We start from the raw sequence: 16,820 nt of genomic DNA, 5'->3' as shown, positions 1-16,820 counted from the left end.
TCTCTCTCTCTCTCTCACTGTCCACTCTGCCTGTCAAAAAAAAAAAAAAAAAAAAAAAAAACTTAAAAAAAAAAAAAAGATTGACAAGAGAAAAACAAATGGAAGTTTGTTAACATTGCTTCATGCCTGTATACGCGGGAGTACCTAGTGAAGAGGAATCTAGAGTGTGGGGTACAATATAGGCTTATTTACTATTTCAGGCTGGGCAAAGGAAAGAGACTGGAGGGAGGCAACTGGGAAAGGTGACCAGGGGAAGTGTGGTCAGCAAAGGTTGCTTAGTGAGGTTTGTTATGCAGATTTAAACTAGCACTCTCCACACTGCTGTTATATCTTTACAAATGTAAATTTTCTTTACAACAGGGAAATTGCCTGTCTACAGCTTTCCTGGGTCTAGTGTTTCTCAAAGGCACTTAGCTCAAAACAATGCATTTGCTAAAGAGGCATGTTGACCTTCCCAGGGCCCTGTGATTCAGGACCTGGCCTTCAGCAGTGAACCTGGGACTACGCTTGAACAGGCACCTAAACCCGAGGGTCTTCAATAAGGTCTGTTTGAAGACCTCCAACTCGAGTGTTACTTTAGGTGGATGGGTAAGTCTTGAAGTCTGAAACATCTGTAAGGGGTCTCCCTTCCCCCTGTCATATACAACTCAGTAGCTTCTACATCTTTTTCTAATAAACTGTATCTTCCTTCTTGGTTTCTTGGTTCCCTGGTGTAACGCCTCCCCCTGTGTTAGGAAACTGGCACATGGCCCAACCTCTGTGGTCAAGCTCCACCCCCATGCTAATGGGATTCGCTGCTCCTGCTTCCCCGCCCGCCCTCAGGCTAAGTTTTAAAAGGGCCTGTTCCTGAACACGTGCTCTCTTGGCTCTCCTCTCCTGCACTCTTGGTTCTTCTCTCTTGGCTTCTCTCTGGTCTCTTGGCTCTATCTCTCGACTCCTCTCATCTCTCTTCTCTTCTCTCCTTGCTAGCTCCTCTCCTCTCTGTTTCTTTCTTATACTCTTTTTCTCTCTTCCCCTTTGCTGCCCCTTCACTCCGGTCTGTTGGGTGTTCCCCTTATTCTGGTGTTCGGTGTGTTTTGTGACGGCTAACATTAATATATAACACCCCGTACCTCCTTATCTTAGTGTGCAACATGATTATTCCTGTCTTAACCCTGTCCCAGCAAAAATCAGTAAATATTTGACAATTTGTTCCCTCCACTGTGATTCAAATCTCTAAAGATTTCTCTCCTTACACCAAGCACTCATGTGCTTTATTCTTTTTATTTTGTATTCCTTTGGTCTCTGATTTGATGTGCCCCCCTAGTCATTTGTATAACCATTACATGTGCTGGAAATATGACTGTGGGGGCCGGCGCTGTGGAGCAGTGGGTTAATGCCCTGGCCTGAATTGCCGGCATCCCATATGGGTGCTGGTTTGAGACCCAGCTGCTCCACTTCTGATCCAGCTGTCTGCTTTGGCCTGGGAAAGCAGTAGAAGATGGCCCAAGTCCTTGGGTTCCTGCAGCCATGTGGGAGACTTGGAAGAACCTCTTGACTCCTGGCTTTGGATTGGCACAGCTCTGGCTGGTGTAGCCAATTGGGGAGTGAACCATCGGATGGAAGATCTCTCTCTCTCTCTCTCTGCCTCTCCTATCTCTCTGTAACTTTGACAAATAAATAAATAAATCTTAAAAAAAAAAAAAAGAAAGAAATATGACTCTGGCTGCACCTGTCTTCTTTGAACTCTTTGAGGAGTGTGACTGAGTGATTTGGGAAAATGACTTCAGGGAAGCTGGGGAACCAGATTAGATGTGTGTCCAGATTGGAGTGATTTCCTCTAGATTTCTTAAGAAGGTCTGGTTTCTAGCTTGGGTCACAGAAGCATTATGTATCAAGAGGCAGGGTTAGCGCATGGATCTGAGCCAGTCCTGGACTCAAATCCTGGCTTTGACATTTTCAAGCTATGTCTCAGTTTTTGCCGCTGCAGAATAATAATATATTAATAACATTATCTGCTTCCTGTGTTATAAGGATTGAATGAGTCAATATAGGTAAGTGGCATCTAGAAACATATTGCTATACAGATATAATAACAATAATAATTCTCTGAGCAGAGTACAGTCTGTACTGATGGTTTAGGTCAGGAGTTGGGGTGGGAAATGGGGGGAGAGGGATTGCTACGAATAATGCCACATTTAGCCAGTAGATGGCACTAAAGCCCCAATACCAAAATTGTCCTGACCACCCAAACCGTTATGTTCCCAATGTCCTACATATAGGACACCAATAAAGACATAAACTGAGCAATAAATATACCATTTATGATAAATTTGAAATAAATATTGTTATTGAAATATTCACAGAATTGGAAACTTGGGTCTTAATTGGTTGAGACATTGCCCCTTCTGAGCTGTGATTTGTGGGAATTCTAAGAGAAGAATCACAGAGTGGAAGAATTTAAACATCCTAGTTAAAAATGCCCAGGATTTTGTTCTGGCTTCAAGTCTAGCTGCACTGGGGTTTTTCATTATGGCATGAAAGTAGTAGCATGTATTTGAGCACTGCCTGAGTGGAGGTGATGGTGCCTGGATTTTAGTTCTAACTCTGGGTTGCAGGTGAGTTTCTGAATCTCAGCTTGCCCTCCCCCTTGCTGATATTTGGGAGGTAAGTAGAATGAGAATACAAACTAGGCATAAAAGTCAGAGGGGAAAAACTGAAAAGGAAAGAAAATGTGGTCATACTTAGAATTGGAAGTGAGGCACTGGTGACCCCGTGACCTGAGAGGCGAGTTAGAAGTGAGAACATCACTAGCAGGGTGAGGACGGCTAACTAACAGGAAAACTAGAGGTTGAGGTGTAGAATTCAAGCTTCCAGATAAAAGCATGCAGAATCTCCTCCGAATTTTAAGGCATGCTCTTTCTCAGCTCTCCCTCAGTTTTCCCTGGGCTCCCCATCTGCCCCCAGCAACTTCCTGAGTGCCCTCCTTACCTCCTTGTTCCTAAGGGTGTATATGAGAGGGTTAAGTGAAGGAGTGCCCACTGCATAGAAAAGGCCAAAGAACTTGCCCCTCTCTTGGGCATAGGGACTTTTGGGCTGGAGGTAGACGGCAATGACTGAGCTGTAGAAGAGAGTGACAACCAGGAGATGGGAGGAGCAGGTTCCAAAAGCTTTCCTCCGCCCATTTGCAGAGTTAATCCTCAGCACTGCCCTGGCGATGGCGCTGTAAGAGACAAGGATGAGGCTGAGGGGCACCACCAGGATGAGGACACTGGCCACTGCCATCTGAATCTCATTGTAGGTGGTGTCCCCACAGGAGAGTCGAATCAGAGCGGGGACCTCGCACACAAAGTCGTCCACCTGCCGGTGGGGGCAGAAGGGCAGGCGGAGGGTGGGTGGGGTCTGGACCACTGACTCCACCAGTCCAGTGACCCAGGCCACAGATGCCAGCTGCCGGCACAGGCGGGGGTGGACGATGGTGGCGTAGTGCAGGGGCTGGCAGACGGCCACATAGTGGTCAAAGGCCATCACTGCCAGCAGGATGCACTCAGTGGTCCCCAGGGACAGGAAGATGAAGAGCTGCACAGAGCAGCCCAGGAAGCTGATGGTTTTCTCCGGGCCCCAGAGGTTGACCAGCATCTGAGGGATGAAACTTGTGGTGAAGCAGAGGTCCAAGAAGGCGAGGTTGCGGAGGAAGAAGTACATTGGAGAGTGGAGCCTGGGGTCCAGCAGGGACAGCAGGATGATGAGTGTGTTGCCCCCCAGGGTCAGGAGGTAGGAAATCAAGACAACCACGAAGAGAATCTTTTCCAGTCCTGGGTGTTCAGAGAAGCCCAGAAGGAGGAAGCCCATGGGGGAGCTTTGGTTGACCATGACCTGGTCCTGTGCAGGCTCTTGGAGGGAAGATGCTGTCAGACCAGTGTGGATTCTTTTTAGGTTATTTCAGGTGGTCGTTTCTCTTCTGCCTCTGCTCACCCAGCCCTGTTTCCCAGGCACATCAGCATCCAGCCACTCTTTCTTTTCCCCTGTTTCTCCTGGTCAAGCGTCTGGTGGGATGGAGGGAGCCATGAATGTGGTAGACAGCGGATGGCACATCACAGGGTGCCTGATTTCCTGATTGAGTGTAAAATAGGCTGTTGTAAGACATGTATTCATTCATTCAGCAGAAACATACTGAGTACCACTATTCTGAGTGCTGTTCTAAGTGCTGTTGTCTCCTACTTGTTGGAGGAGCCAGCCAAGTAACCTATTTTGAATGAGTTTTCTGAGTGTACGTTATCTCTGTGGGCATGGCATTCATTTTGAACTTCTTCATTTGGGGGGGGGGGCTGTTGGAAGCAGAATGTTTTATCTGTGGAAGAGCTTATGTTTTGCTTTGAGAGAACTCCCTATCCATGGAGAGATCAATTTTATTGTCCTAGCCTCTTCAGCAACCTGAGTCACCATGCCAGCTACCCTGGCTGGGGCTACTGCTCCACATGATCAGTTTCTGATGTGAGAACTTTACAGGCAGAAGACAAACAGAAGTGGCCCCAGGTACATTGAAATCGCTGGGAGTTTAGGAGAACTGCCCAAAGGCTCCAAGCTTTAAAGGCCAGCAGCCGCAGTGTAGTGGGTCAATGAGTGGAGAGAGTTGTAAGATACAGGACCAGTTTGGTTGGATGCATCACGGAAAGCTTTCTGGAGGAAGTAACTTGACTGTTTTTTTCTGTAAGAGAAGTATTGGGGTATAGGAGTTCAGCTCAGTGATGGCAATGGGAGGCTGCAGCCGGCCAGCAGCTAAGACAAAGACTCAGAACACCTTAGTCAGGCCATGGTGGGGCAAGTGTGGGACTCCTGGCAAAAGTGCCATGGGAGCATATAGGGTAGCAGAAGTGTCTCCCCATCACAGGGTCCCCACCTGTGTTTACATTCCATCACATCCTCCCTTTCTGCCAGAATTTGTCTGCCAATTTGTCTTTTTGTTTTTTTTTTCTCCTGTTGTTATTTCCCTCCTTAATAGATCTTTCTTTAATTTAAAAACTATTGTTTCATATTCAAGCCAAAGTGTAATAATAAACCTCTACAGTTTAAAGGCTAATGAGATCAGCCCCTGGTGTTCTCTAAAACCAGGTTAAGGAACTGAGCAAATGCTTCAAGTGTCTTAGGGACTCCTGAGCATCTGGTCCCCACCTTGACCTCTCAGTTTTCCACCCTACATATGTAGCCTCCTCCTAAATTTTTAATTATTCCTTGCTCTATTTTTGAGATACTTTACATAACATAGAATCCATCATTTGGAATATTTTAAGTAATCTACAAGTTGTGCAACCAACCTATGAAGATCAAGGACGTTTCATCCACCCAAAAAGGAACCCCATGCCCATTAGCCGTCACCTCCTCCTTTGCTTTCTTGATAAAGTAATGTTTTTGCATGTAAACTTAAACACACAGTAACCAACTGTCTCTTGTTCATCCATCGGCTGTCCTGATAGATTTTCTGCATTTCTATCTCAGTTCTCTGGTCATTTCACTCCCTTCCTTTGCCTTGTTTTGAATCTTTTTAGAATACATCTTCCCTAGTGACTCTCCTTAACCCTCTTTGATCATAGTTTTCCCACTGTCTTTCATTACCATTTTCTTCCAGTCCTCCTCCTTCTGACATAGTCATTCACTGGTTTATGCATCTGTTCATTTTGTTAGCCCCAAGGTACCAGCATTGTGCAAGGAGATGGGGAAGAGGTTTATGATAGTCCAGGGATCATTGCTTGTGACTGTTGATAGTAGCTACCATCCTCTGAAAGCTTCCTATGTACCACACACCATGCTAAGTGGCTCCCTGTACATCTGGTTCTCTTAACAACCCTACCAAAAAAACTCCCCATTTTACCAAAGAATGAAGAGTCTCAGAGATCATAAGCAAACTTGTCTCAGATCACCTAGCCAATAGTACCAGGTCTATAGACCCTGTTTAATTCTGAGGCTGTTCCATTATCAAGGACATGGAAACTAATATCTCATAGAAAAACAAATGTTCTACTCACCCTCGGTCATATAAAAATCTCTTCTGGTGTCAGCTGTCCCTCAGAACAAAACTTTTAATTAGTGCATAGCCTATACTTGAACAAGAAACAACTACAGCAGTTAGATAGTAATGACTGATAATGCTTACTACTCTGTACTTCTATGAACACGTGCATATGTGATGTGCTGGAGCTGGCTTGCTCTATCTCTTGATTATTAAATTTTTAAGAATTTTATGAGATGGGGCTGGTGCTGTGGAGTAGCTGGTAAAGTTGCCACCTGTAGTGCCAGCATCCCATATGGGTGCTGGTACTAGTCTCAGCTGCTCTACTTCCGGTTTAGTTCTCTGCTATGCCATAGGAAAGCAGTAGAAGATGGCCCAAGTGCTAGGACCCCTGCACCTGCTTGGGAGACCCGGAGGAAGCTCCTGGCTCCTGGCTTCAGATTGGCACAGCTCCAGCTGTTAAGACCATTTGGGGAGGAAACCAGCAGAATGGAAGACTTCTCTCTCTCTGCTTCTGCCTCTCTGTACCTCTGCCTTTTAAATGAATAAATAAATAAATCTTAAAAAAAGAATTTTAAGAAATAATTATTCATTCACTGATTAAATCACTGATAGCTCAAATCAGCCATGACAGGAGTATTTAGAACGTGGAAAATATCAAACACTACCAATTGGTGCTTTGCCTTCCCCCAACCAAGTTTACTAAACATTAACTAGAACAATTCTGACTGTCCCTAGCTACTCCATGTATTATTATATTTCTTTTAATAGGGAGAAGTAGAGAAAAGAAAGTTTAAATAATTTGCCAAGTTAGTAAACATCTCAGCTGATGTTTGAACTTGAATGAGCTGGATGCAAAGGCTATGCACCATGCATATCCCTGTGCCCATCATAATTGCACGGAAAACAAGACCAACAGAGGTCAGAGACAGCTTTTGCTAGGGAGGCCTTTGTCATCAACCTGCTCCCCCTTTCTGGGAGGCTGTTAGCTTCTGATTTAGGAGCTCTGAGGGGTTGAAAAGCTGACCTGGTATGGTGGTAGAGGGAGGGATCCCAGGACTCCTATGGAGAGAAAGAGCTCATTAATTCCAAGACCCTAGGGTTCCACAGCCCACAGACAATTAGCAACTAATTATGGTAGGGGTCAGGGGAATATCTTGAAGAAATATGCCAGCAATAGTCATCACTGTGGTAGGTACAAAGGCAATTCACTGCTTCTCTCTGTCAGTATGGAAGAAAAAAAAACAATGTCCCTCTTCCTCCCCACCTCCAGTGATCCCCACACATCAAATAATTTGCCCAAGCCTCTGGTCTGCCCATTCAGGATCTCACTTTATATTTTTTTAAAATTTGTTTATTTGTTTAAAAGGCAGAGTTACAGAAAGAGAGAAGAGAGAGAGAGAGAGAGAGAGAGAGAGAGAGAGAGAGAGAGAGCAATCTTCTATCTGCTGGCTCACTCCTCAAATTTCAAATGGCTGCAGTGGCTGGGGCTGGGCCAGGCAAGGATCTGGGAGCTTCTTCCAGGTCTCCCACATGGGTATGGAGATCCAAGCACTTGGGCCATCTTCTGCTTTCTCAGGTACATTAGCAGGGAGCTGGATGGGAAGTGGAGCAGCTGGGGCTCTAACCAGCACTACAAACCATGGCTTAACCCATTGTGCCACTGCACTGGCCCTAGGACCTCACTTTTTAAAATTTGCTCACTTATTTATTTAAAGGAGGGTGGGAGGGCAGGAGAGAGAAGAGAAGGGAGAGAGAGAGAGAGAGAGAGAGAGAGAGAGAGAGAGAGAGAGAATGAATCTTCCATCCACTCCCTAAATGCCTACAAGAGGCAGAAGCTCCATCTGGATCTCCCATGTGAGTGGCAGGGACTCAACTACTTAAACCATCACCTGCTGCCTTCCAGGGTGAGTATTTGCAGGAAGCTGGATGGGAAGTGGAGGTGGAACTCAAACTTTGCTCTTCAGACAGTAGCTTAACCTGGTGTTCCACAATTCCTATCCCAGGACTCTACATTTCAAAGTTCTCAGTTTCTTCCTTTCCATTTAATGCTGTTTCTGAGATGGATCACACTGTAGTAACAGTGAATCATAAAGCTGTAGGGTTGGCAGAATACTTAGGACATTTAGTCTAATCCTCATACAATGTAGCTGAATCATTATTATGCCACTCCTGCATTAGAGTCTGAAAATAAATGGCATCCTGGTCAGTGCATGAATGAAGTCCATGGACCAACTGGAGTAGTTATTTCTGCACATATGCAGTGCATATGTGAGTACCTGGTAGTTGGCAGAATCTTGTTTTTGTTTGTTTCTGGAGGAAGATCTATAGTTGTAGGAAAGACAGAGTGGAAGCCCTGCATATATGCCTGCACCTCCCACCACAATGGCAGCAAATCAAGAATAATATCATGATCCAAGGAAATGATTGTTTGATTCTATCTTTAACAGATGCAAGGATGGTGATATCTATCATACCCTCCATACTTCAGACTCATGGAAATGCTGCATAGAACCATTTACTCGTGACTTGAAAATGGACCAGAAAATGGCTCTGCAGCTGTTCTAGGTCATTGTATTAGCAGCCTGGCTGCTTTGGTCATCTGTCCTAGCAGACTCTAAGGTGTTACAGGTATCAGTGGTAGGACATTTTGGCAAGCTTTTGAAGGAGAATCAACAAATATTTTTGGGGTTCTTGATCAAGGTTAAACTACTAGCTGTAGAAAAGCATACCCTATTAAGAAACAGTTCCTATCCTGAGACTAAGCTTTAGCTTTAGTAGAGACAGAGCTGCTGACTATGGGACATCAAGTGACCACAGCTAGAATTGTCCATCATGAGCTGCATTCTGCCTAACTGGATGAGTGATAAGGCCAAGGTGTTAAAGCATCATTAGTTGTAAGTAGAAGTAGTGTGTCCTGGATCAAGCGTGAACAAAACTGGAGGGCAGAAGCAAAGTCCATAGTAGATGGCCCAGATTCCCCATGTCACCCTCTATGTTAACTCAGTACCTCTCTCTTCACTCTCATCAGTGGCTCATGGGGGGTGTTTCAGCAATTTATTGCTTCATTAAAAAGCCTTCCAAGACTTGGCGGCTTAAACCAACACTCTTGATTGGGAGGTTGTCAAAGACTTTGTAATTGTCTTTAATTTGCCTTGGGTGAGTTGCGTCTTGTGACAAACTGATGAAGGAAAATGAGGCTGATCTTGGTACATGGATGGATCAACATAATACATTGGTGTGAGCTGAAAATGGATTGCTACTGCATTGTAGCTGCATTCAAGGGTAGCTGTGGAATACAGTAGACATGTTATCCCAATGGGCAGAGCTTTGGGTGTTGCACCTGGTCAATCAATTTGTATGGAAAGAAAAGTGGCCTAACGGAAGAATATACATGGCCAATGGTAAATAGATGGGCAGATTGGTCATGGGTTTGGAAGGAGAAGGTTTGGAGGATCAAGGGCAATGAAGTCTTGGGTAATAGGGTCTATGAGAATGAGAAAGAAGTGTGACTATCTTGTATTACATGCTAATGCCTACCAGAGAACATCTACAACAGAAGTGGCATAAACAACCAAGTAAAGAGAATCACTATTGGGTAGTTCATGTAAGCCAGCCATGGGCCATCCAGGGCTGGCACAATGGGCTTGTGGAAGTGGGAGCTTTGGTGGAAGGATGGAAGTACACATGGGTGTAACCACATGGGCTTCCGCAAGTGTTCTAACTACTGCAGCTGCTGAATGTTAAATCTTTCAGAAATATGCAAACATTGTGCATCAACATGGCACCATATTCTGAGTATGAGTTTTCTGATTCAGTATTGAAATCCAAGACCATCTGACTGCTACAAATTGGATAAAGGGCCCTGAATAATATGGGAAAAACACAAACTGACACTATTCTACTTTACTGTGAACACTCAGTACTTCTGGACACCAAAATGTGTTGGTTTCTCTCTCATACTTATCAAGACATTTTTCAGTGGACTCCAACGGATGTTCAATTTGATTCAGTTCTGACACTATCTGCTTGTAGTTTGAATCAGATCCCATAGGTTACAGGATCCTTACAAGGTTGCCTCCACTTCAGGTATCAATCACAGGCCCAGGGATTTTTGACCTAGTAGCTAAAATTGAGGGTTCCTATAATCCCCTTTGCAAGTTTGAACATTTGCTAAAGTGGTTCACAGAATTCAAGAAAGTTTTTTTTTTCTTACTTATGGTAACCAGTTTATTATAAAGGATACAGATGAATAGCCAGATGGAAGAGACTCACAGGAAAAGGCATGTGGGAAGGGGCAGAGAGCTCCAAGTCCTCTCCAGGGTATGCCATCCTTTCTGTATTTCTTTGTGTTCAGCAACCTGGATGCTCTTCAAACTCTGTAGATCAAGGATTTTCATGGAAGCTTCATCATGTAAGCATGATTGATGAACTCAATCTCCAACTTCTCTTTTTCCTGGAGAATAGGCACTAATTTTCCAATCTTCTAGTCCTGATTTGGTCCTGCTGGTGACCACCTTCCATTCAGACACCCACCAAGAGTCATCTCAGTAGAACAAGATACTCCTATTATCCAGAGAATTCTGACAAATTAGGAGCTCTGTGTCAAGAACCCGAGTTAAGGCCAAATATCAGAACAAAAAATTCTCTTAGAGCCCCTATTTCTCAGGAAATCACAAGGGTTTTAGAAGTTGTACCTGGAATTAAGGGCAGAGACAAAACACATATTTTTTATTATGTCACCATATCACCCCTTGGCTGCCACATTATTCTGCAGCCCATGACTGCACTGGGTTTTCTTGATTATACTTGGATGATTTTCACAAATGACAATAGACTGAAGTACAAAGTTCAGTGATGAGCAATGAATTATATGATTTTGCTAAGATTCTCTTCCAAATTTAGCTTTCTGAAAGTTCATTTTGTTTCATATATTATTCAGAGTTATATTAGCAATCTCTGATAGCTCTGTGAAGTAAAGATATTCTTGGGTGTAGCAGTTTTTGGAGTGGAGATGATACATAGTGTTTATAGTTAATCTAGTTTAATTTTTATCCTGGTTACCACATTGTTAGGACCAATTTTTCCTGGTAGGTTGTGATGACCACTCGAACTGATCCCTGATGGGGCATAAAGTTTTCCTGAGCCTATAGCAGCCTAAGATTCACACAGATGTGCATGCACACACACATTTATTTATTTGAATAGATAATGTGTGCACAACTGTAACATTAAAAAGACAGGAGACTAGTGTTGTGGCAAAATAAGCTAAACAGCTGCTTGCAATGCCAACTGGTATTCAATATTGGAGCACTTGTTGGGGTCCTCAATGCTCCACTTTTTTTTTTTAAAGATTCATTTGTTTATTTATTTGAAAGGCAGAATTACAGAGAGGCAGAGGTAGAGAGAGAAAGAGTCTCTCATCCACTGGTTCATTCCCCAGATGGCTGCAACAGCCAGAACTGTGCTGATTCAAAGCCAGGAGCCAGAAGCTTCTTTTGGGTCTCCCACATGGGTGCAGGGTCCCAAGACTTATTCCATTGCCTTCCCAAGCCACAGCAGGGAGCTGGATCAGAAGTGGAGTAGCCAGGACTCCAGTTGGTTTCCATATAGGCTGCTAGCACTGCAGGTGGAAGCTTTACCCATTATGCTACAGCACCAGCTTCAATGCTCCACTTCTGATCCAGCTCCCTGCTAATGTACCTTGGAAAGCAGCAGAAGATGGCCCAACTTCTTGGTTCCTGCCCATTTGGCAGACTCGAATGGAGTTCTGGGCTCCTGACTTTGTTTGACCTGGTCCAGCCTTGGCTATTGTGGTCATTTGGGGTGTCAACCTGCAGATAGAGAATTCCCACCTCCCTCATCACTCTGCCTTTCAAAAAAATAAAATATAAAATCTTTAAAAAAGACAGTCTCATATATATGTACATTATTTATATAAAAGTCTACTTCCTTCCCATGTCTGTTCTTCAAGTTACCTGTTTCCTCTTCCTAGGTATGGCAGATGTATAATTCTAGGAATATTTTATGTATATTAAAGTGGGGTAGGTCCAGCCAGGAGGCAGAAATCATATGGTGATTGACACAGGGGAAGCTTAGTATAAAGCATTGTTAAGCTATGATAAAAGAGAAACTGGCATAGAGATGGCTGTAGGGTACTCTTGCTGAGGGAGAGTGCACAGTAAGAGTGAAACGGGGCCCCTTCCTCAAGTCTGGGTTGCAGCCTACTGGATATCAGAGTTCAGTGGCTTGTCCAGAGCTGGTCCACAGTTACTGGGCAAGCAGGAAGCAGCTCTTGGGCACAGGCTGCAGCTGTTGAGAAGATGCACGAGTATGAAGAAGGTGTTGGTGCTGCTGTGGGTGGGAAGACTCATGGCTGGTGTCTACTTTGGGAGAACTGTAGAAGAAAACCTTTCAGGGTGCAGTCAACTAGAGGGAATTGGGCTATTTTCATGTGGGTGGGAGATCCAGAGGGCAGGGTGCCCACATTATGAGAGCTGTGGCAAGGTGATTAGCAGGCTGGGTTGCAGCTTTGAAATCACGGGGAGACCACATGTTCTAGGCAATGGTTGGGTTTATCCTCACACCTGCACTTGAAATCAACAGTGGGCCCAGCAAGGGAAGCCCCTTTTCCTTTTTGTGTTCCTCTGGAGCTCTTCACTAAGAAAGCTAATATCCTATACACTGCAAAGGAAAGCTCTTTAAGGTAATTATGTCTATTAATACAGAACAGCTATTGAAGTGAAATTTGGGGCTGAGAGCCACTATATTGATAGCTGGCACACACACAAAAATATAAATAACTATAACTTTGTAGCATCTTTTTTATTATACCTGCATATCACCTCATTCTGTTCATTTGTTAAGAGAGATTTCTGGGGGGAGAGCAGTGCTGTGGTGTGTTGGGTAAGGCTACTACCTGCGGTGCCAGCATCCCTTATGGGTACTGATTCAAGTCCCAGCTGCTCCACTTCTGATCCAGTTCTCTGCTATGGCCTGGGAAAGCAGTAGAGGATGGCCCAAGTCTAAGTTCTTGGGCCCCTACATCTGCGTGGGAGACTTGGAGGAAGCTCCTGGCTTCAGATTGACTCAACTCTAGCCGTTGCGGCCATGGTGAACCAACAGATGGAAGACCTCTCTCTCTCTCTCTATGCCTTTGCCTCTCTAACTCTGCCTTTCAAATCAATCAATCAATCATTCAATCAGTCTTAAAAAAAGAGAGAATTCTGGGGTCCCTGTTGTGACATTGTGGGTAAAGCCATGGCCTGTGATGTCAGCATCCCACACTGGTGCTGGTTGAAGTCCTGGCTGCTCCACTTCCTATCCAGTTCCCTGCTAATGCACTTGAGAAAGCAGCAGAGGATAGTCCAAGTAATTGGGTCCCTGCACACATGTGTAAGACCTGGAAAAAGCTCTGGCTCCTGCCTTTGGATTGACTCAGTTCTGGCCCCATGGTCATTTGGGGAGTGAACCAGTGGATGGAAGACCTCTCTCTCTCTGTCTCTCCGTCTTTCTCTATCTGTAACTCTGCTTTTCAAATAAATAAATAAATCTTAAGAAAAAAAGACTATTCAATCAGTATGGCAGAACTCCAGTGAGCACTGAGGCAGGTTCAGGGGCTCTGTCTGCATGCATTGGCTTAACTTCTGTAGGTCTTGTGAAGGTGACTTGGTGTATGTAGCTATTTACATTGGTATCCCTGAAGGGAGATGGTTTCCAGAGTTTCTTACTCAGCTGTCATCTTGGCTGTGTCTCTCTGTTAATGCTTTTGACAATGTTCCAGATATGAAACTTTTTGCTCTCTGTTCCAAATAAACAGTTGTGCCCCTAACAGAGCTCCTAACCCCTGTGGTCTGCCCTGCTTACTAGTATTTTCATGCAGTGGGGTTGGAAGCTGGTTGGGAACATCCAGCCCACTGATTTTACTTACAGTGGACTTTTTTGTTTTTTATTTGAGGGGGGGGGAGGGAAGGTGGGATGGCAGGGAAGAGAGAGAGAGAGGGAGAGAGAGAGAGGGAGGGAAAGAGAGAGAGAAAGAGAGAGGAGAGAGGGTGCTTCCATTTGCTGGTTCATTGCCCAAATGCCCACAATGGCTCTGGGGGCTGAAGCTGGGAGCTGGGAATGCAATCCAGGTCTCCCATGTGGGTGGCAGGAACCTAACTACTTGAGCTATCATCACTGTCTTCTGGGAGTCACAATAGCAGGAAGCTGGAGTTAGGAGGTGGAGGTTGGTATTGAACTCAGACACCTGTTATTACACCTGGTTGTCTTAACTCCTAGGTCAAATGTCTGCTTCTATTATATTTTACTCAATAAAATTCTCTCAATTTTTTCTATACCTTTAATTAATTTCCAGAGCTCTGAAATGGTGCTTTCTATTTTGTCCAGGCGTATTGATGACTTTTGAGAATAGAAACAGCTAAATTCTCATTCAGGCATTCCTCTGTTCACTGAGGTTTTTTTTTTTTTTTTTTTTTTCTTGACAGGTACAGTTAGACAGTGAGAGAGCGAGAGAGACAGAGAGAAAGGTCTTCCTTCCATTGGTTTACCCCTCAGATGGCCACTACAGTGGGTGCGTTGCACCGATCCGAAGCCAGGAGCCAGGTGCTTCCTCCTGGTCTCCCATGCAGGTGCAGGGCCCAAGCACTTTTTTTGACAGGCAGAGTAGATAGTGAGAGAGAGAGACAGAGAGAAAGGTCTTCCTTTTTGCCACTGGTTCACCCTCCAATGGCCGCTACGGCCGGAGCATTGTGCTGATCCGAAGCCAGGAGCCAGATGCTTCTCCTGGTCTCCCATGCGGGTGCAGGGCCCAAGGACTTGGGCCATCCTCCACTGCCTTCCTGGGCCACAGCAGAGAGCTGGACTGGAAGAGGAGCAACCGGGACAGAATCTGGCGCCCCAACTGGGACTAGAACCCCGGGGGTGCCGGCACCACAGGCAGAGGATTAGCCTACTGTTCACTGAATTTTAATTCTAACCATAGGTACATAAGAATTCAAAGTAGGTTTTGGATTGAGTTTGAGGATTATTCATTCTCAAAGCACTTTGGCAAAATTTCTTGTGAACTTTTACAGATAAAAGGGAAGGAGGCCTTTTTTTCCATAGGTGGACTGACTTGATCAGAGTCACCCTATCACCAAGAGGCAAGATGGGAGGTTCATGAATTTCCATGCTACTTGCTCCAGCTTCTTAACCTATCACAATTCCCATAGCCTACTCCCATATTTTGGCTTTCTTATTTTTGTTAGATGACAAATAAAGTAATAATATTCATTGTCTCTGGGAGAATTCAATGCACACAGAATAAAATTATTTTACCTGATGCTGCCTTAAGGCCAAGTGCATCAGACACCAAGAAGATATCCTTCTTAAGGCCAGGAATGGGACAGTCAGGGAGTCTGGAATAGTTGTGTCCCTGGTTTGGACAAGGAAGGAATTTCACATAGAGAGGAAGGAAGAGAGGGTTTTAGATTTATTGCTCACATTCCTTGAAAGGACACCATTTTTCTAAATCCAAGTTTTCTCTGAATTAGTTTTTCTTGAGAGAATCCGGGACTCTTGTAGCAACCTTATGGAGGGAATCCCCAGATTCAGTGGGTGATTTCTCTGTTGCCAGCCAGTGTCTGTCCAGTCAGGGACACTATGGTATTAGGTGAGTTTGGGAGTTGAAGATTTCTATTCTTGGTTTGTGGAGCTTTTACGTGGGAGACATGCTTACTTTAACCAACCAGAAGGGATGACTGACTAAAACTAAAACAGTCTGTGAATGGACACTTCTAGGGTTTATTCTTCATTTTGTTCCAACTGTTGGGATTCCCCGAGGAAGCCTGTGAGACTGTATTCAAGAATATGAGGAATTAGGCCAAACTGAGAAGGAGGACTGGGGCAGAGAATCTGAAACCTTTTGCTCATCAAAAGTTGTTTTTCAGAGGATGTTCTAGGGAAGCTTATTGTGCAAATTGTACTCAGAGGGAACCAGACCACCAGCCAATCGATGAAGATGCAAACCCTTGACCTTCAAAATTTCTACAATTAAAAGATGACCCCATTCCTTCTGGAGAAGTACTTTTTTTTTTTTTATTTTTGACAGGCAGAGTGGACAGTGAGAGAGAGAGAGAGAAAGGTCTTCCTTTTTGCCGTTGGTTCATCCTCCAATGGCCGCCGCACCGCGCTGTTCCGATGGCAGGAGCCAGGTGCTTATCCTGGTCTCCCATGGGGTGCAGAGCCCAAACACTTGGGCCATCCTCCACTGCACTCCCTGGCCACAGCAGAGAGCTGGCCTGGAAGAGGGGCAACCGGGGAGAAGTACTTTTTATGGTAGAGGGAAATAGGAAGGGAGAGTGTTCCAAGCAGAAGAATGGCATGTCTAAAGGCTGGGGTAATAGATCGAGGTGTGTTTCAGGGACTTCCAGTAGCTCTGTGAATTTGCAGGATTCTAGGTGGGTGAGTCATGGATATGGGGATGAGAAAATAAGGAAAACAAGAGCCTGATCTAGAAGTTTAGGCTCTGTGTTTAGTAACAGGAGGATTCACTTATTATTCTTGACTAACAATTATAATACCATGAAAGCTGGCCAGACATGTGCGTGGTGAATTTAGCAAAGTCATAGTGGAGATGAAGACAGTCAAAATATGAATGGAAAAGAAAATAAACAGAAATTAAATTTTAACGATTTCCAGGCTTGATGATGTTTTTAGTTTTCAGGTATAAACTAGATGCTTGTGTCCTCTGACCTGACTCAATCTCTGCCTGTCCTTCTCTCTCTCTCTTTTTCTTTCTGTATTTCTGCCTTTCAAATAAATAACTAAATCTTCCAAAAAAAAAAAAAAAAGG

The 16,820-nt window shown here is 44.5% G+C and overlaps 2 protein-coding genes across 7 annotated transcripts in view; one reads left to right on the top strand and one right to left on the bottom strand.

Annotated features, from left to right (window-relative positions):
* Positions 1-1,699, top strand: part of GABBR1 (gamma-aminobutyric acid type B receptor subunit 1) — a 42,856-nt gene extending 41,157 nt beyond the window's left edge. For 4 of the 6 annotated variants that reach the window (XM_062185469.1, XM_062185454.1, XM_062185467.1 and 1 more), the window contains one exon: positions 361-452. In XM_062185469.1, the coding sequence (XP_062041453.1) occupies positions 361-449 (89 nt within the window). In that variant the 3' untranslated portion in view covers positions 450-452. The other 2 variants (XM_062185466.1, XM_062185458.1) reach the window with 1 other exon arrangement.
* Positions 1,700-2,913: 1,214 nt separating this feature from the next.
* On the bottom strand, positions 2,914-3,852 carry LOC133756801 (olfactory receptor 2H2-like). The gene has a single exon (XM_062187393.1). It carries the CDS (start codon positions 3,850-3,852, stop codon positions 2,914-2,916), a length of 939 nt encoding a protein of 312 aa, XP_062043377.1.
* Between the last annotated feature and the right edge of the window lie 12,968 nt (positions 3,853-16,820).

This window comes from Lepus europaeus, chromosome 3, assembly GCF_033115175.1.
Source record: "Lepus europaeus isolate LE1 chromosome 3, mLepTim1.pri, whole genome shotgun sequence".
NCBI classification, from domain to species: Eukaryota; Metazoa; Chordata; class Mammalia; order Lagomorpha; family Leporidae; genus Lepus; species Lepus europaeus.
The sequence above is the reverse complement of the archived record's forward strand: the minus strand, read 5'-3'. Positions and strand labels throughout refer to the sequence as shown.